Source organism: Nansenia antarctica (genome assembly GCF_963989245.1).
Source record: "Nansenia antarctica genome assembly, chromosome: 8".
In the NCBI taxonomy this organism is placed as follows: domain Eukaryota; kingdom Metazoa; phylum Chordata; class Actinopteri; order Argentiniformes; family Microstomatidae; genus Nansenia; species Nansenia antarctica.
Window position 1 is genome coordinate 46,628,792 of NC_137678.1, and position 3,361 is coordinate 46,632,152.

Sequence of the window (3,361 nt, forward strand, 5' to 3'; positions counted from 1 at the left end):
ATAATAAGAGAGTAACAATTGCAGGTCAATCTTCTGTGCGTAAACCAACGAAATGGGTTCAATTAACAACTCTGGTCTAGGAGAGAAGTGGCTCTGGATTGTCAAAAGAGATAAAGTATTACTTTAGGAAGCTGACTCCTGGGCTGGTTACATTAATACACATGCAGTGTATAAACCATGGCAGACGTTGCTCAATAAAACATATTCCAAACACATCAAATGTCCTCAGTTGTTTTAACCCACAGTGACATGCTGCAATGATTCAGATCACGTTTGAGTTTGCCTGTTTTTACATTAAAGGGGCAATCAGGGATTGGTACAACACATGACTTTTAGATTGATTATATATAGCCATTGATTAAGAATATAACTTATAACAGCTCGTGACGTTAGAATTATAAGGTTCTATCTCCATTTTTGTCAAAATTTAGTTTTTTACATAATCTGATCCATTAGGTGTTTATTAATGCCTGTGTGGTGTTATTTTTAAAATGCTGACATTTTTGAGTTAGTAATTCATAAAATACAAAAGTTCCATCTCACAAAACATAATGGAATGTAAAAACTTTGACTGTCAATATCTCTGAACTACCCTAAACGGAGATAGAACCTTATCATTCTAAGCTCACGAGCTTATGATGGCATTCCTGGCTGGGTGTTCAGGACGGGGCGCTAGACCACTGACCCTGGTCTCGCCAGACTCATCCAAAATAAGCCTGGATTTTCCTTTAGCGACGTTGGTGAAATACCCCCCAGGTCAAGCTGCGGTCTGACCCACCTTGATGGTTCTGAGTATGGTCATCTTGTCCAGGCGTTTCTGCAGCAGCTGGTCCAGGAAGCTGATGTCTAGGAAGGCCCAGACCTTGAGGTAGGTGAGCCTGGAGCACATCAGAACCAGCGCCAGCAGCTCCTCGTCCACCGACTCATGGCTGTTGTTCAGGTCCAGGCTCAGCTTCTGAAGGGAGGTATGACAACCACAACAAGGACACCACTACATTAAATAGATTTCGAGGACCCCCTAGGAGGCCTGAACAGGAAAGGGACATCAGGGGAGGCTAGTGGAGGTAGAAATCGGGCTCATTGTAATGCATGGAACAAAATGAGGAATGGTATCAAACACCAGTCCTCATTCCATTCCATGAATTACAATGAATGGTATACAACCCATGTTCCTCATTACAACGAGCTCACATATTCAATAACACCCCTATAGCATTATCAACACTCCACTGCTGACTGCTACTGTGTATTGACAGAGCAGAGCATACCATATAGTACAAGAAACATCCTCATTCAAATCAACATTCCATGGTGGGTGTAGTGGCGGCCATCTTGTGGTCATCATTTGGAAGTTTTATCTCACAGCATTATTAACAACCAACTAAACTCAACTGACATCAGAATGTTCAGTAAAATGACGCTTGCTATTAGTCCCGCCTCTGAATTAACTTCTCTCTGTGTTCTACACCTGCAGCAATAATGGTTACCCTAGCATATACAGTATATAACAATTCTGTGTCAATCTGAGGGACCATGTCCATTCTAAGAATAATAATAATGCTTATAATTGATTACATTTATAAAGCGCTTTAAAAAAAAAAAAAAAGGAAAACAAATCCATAAAACCATGTCAGAAAAGCAGCAATCAAAGTCTAACAAAGTCTAGCAGTATTATCATTATGAGTATTCTACTCATTCTATTTCTATGGAGCCCTCCCAATCCCCCTTACCTGTAGACAGTTGCTGTACCAGGGCACCAAGCTGCTCAGAGCTGGCTTAGCGCTCCTGTTCTGTTCACTGAAGTAGCAGCTGGTGAGACTGAGTGACCTCAGAGGGATCTCTCTGAGCAGGATCCCACCCAGAGGGTCCAGGTTCAGGATCCGTTCCACAGAGATCTGGACCTGCATGTCTGGGCAGCGCCGGGCCAGGTGAGACCAGGAGTCGCCCCAGATCACCTGGAAGTGCGGCTGGTGGATGCAGCAGCGCAAGGTGAAGGAGCGGAGGGAGCCGCCGCCGCAGAGGCTACGGCACGACACGGCCAGGGCGGCGAGGAGCTCGTTGGACAGACAGGTGTAGTTGAGGGTGAGGGTGGAGAGGCCCCGGAACCTGGTCAACATCAAATCAAGGTGCGTTTTAAAGTATGTGTGTGTTTGCAGGCACATATGCACAGTTGCACACACACAAGCCAAAAAAGAGTAGCTAATAAACAAGAGTATGTAGGAGCCACTCAAACAAACACACACACACACACACACACCCACACCCACTTGTTGATGACCTGTGTGAAGCCCGGACTAATATACACCGCCAGCGGCTGTGAGAAGAAGTCCTCCAGGTTGAGGGTGGCGATCCCGGGCCTCCGACCCAGATGGACATGCTGCTGGGCGGCCGCCACCGCCTCCAGAACCTCCAGGCCCTGGGGCAGGTTGAGACGTGCCCCTCGCAGGCTCAGGTGCCCCAGGTGAGAGCCCTGGCTCCGCAGGTAGAAGGTCAGGCTCCGGACCAAGGCGGCACGGACGCTCCACCAGGCCGAACGGTCCAGCTCCATGTGGTGGACGGTGAGCGAGCGCAGGCGTCCGCCCGCCTGGCGGAGAGCAGCCAGGAACGTCCGCATGGTCTGCTGGAGGCGGCGGGACACAAGGGAGTTGAGTGACTGGGAGAAACGGACCTCCAGCTGTTCCAGGTAGCGGCCGTAAACTCTGGCGTAGCAGACGGCCGACTCCAGCTCGAGGATCCATCTCACGGAGATGCGGCCGGAGAAACTGAAGGTCCGGGCCCTCCAGAGGGACGGGGAACGCATGATGTGGCGCCAGTGGCGGCAGACCAAGGTGGCCCGTGCCCGGTCCTTGTCCCTCAGACACCTGAACACCTGGCGAAGACACAAGTCCGGGAGACGAGCCCAGCCACATTTTGGCTCGTCCTCTTCTTCCACCTCCTCCAATGCTTCCTCTCCTTCCCCCTCTTCTTGGGCCTCCATCACTTCTCTTTCATCCTCTCCTATCTGCTCCTCCTCCTCCGCCTCTTCCCAGAGGCGGTCCTCCTGTTCGGGCTCCTCGGGGTAATCCATTTGTGATTAAATATCGCCTAGAACTAATCTATAGTTGTCTATATCTACCTATGTGTCTCTGGGTTTAAGATGGACAACAGAGAAGAGTCCATTGATGGCCAGTGTGGAACCCTTGTACGACTTTGCCAATGACTGACTCAAAAACCATAGTTCTGGAACCTTGACGTGTTTTATTGGTTTTGTGACATCACAGTAGGCCAGTTGGCCTATTTAAATTCTATAATATAGCAACAGAATAGTGCTGTATGTGTACATACAGTAAACTTACCATCATGTCACACCAGTGTATGCAGC

At 48.7% G+C, this 3,361-nt stretch overlaps 1 protein-coding gene across 1 annotated transcript in view; it reads right to left on the reverse strand.

The window, feature by feature from the left end:
• LOC308164282 (F-box only protein 39-like) overlaps nucleotides 1–3,067 on the reverse strand; it is a gene marked incomplete at both ends in the record, with an annotated part of 3,298 nt that extends 231 nt beyond the window's left edge. Inside the window, 3 exons of the mRNA XM_080538417.1 lie at nucleotides 779–955; nucleotides 1,731–2,106; nucleotides 2,268–3,067. Of these exons, the coding sequence (XP_080394543.1) occupies nucleotides 779–955; nucleotides 1,731–2,106; nucleotides 2,268–3,067 (1,353 nt within the window). The remainder of the gene's footprint in view (nucleotides 1–778; nucleotides 956–1,730; nucleotides 2,107–2,267) is intronic.
• Between the last annotated feature and the right edge of the window lie 294 nt (nucleotides 3,068–3,361).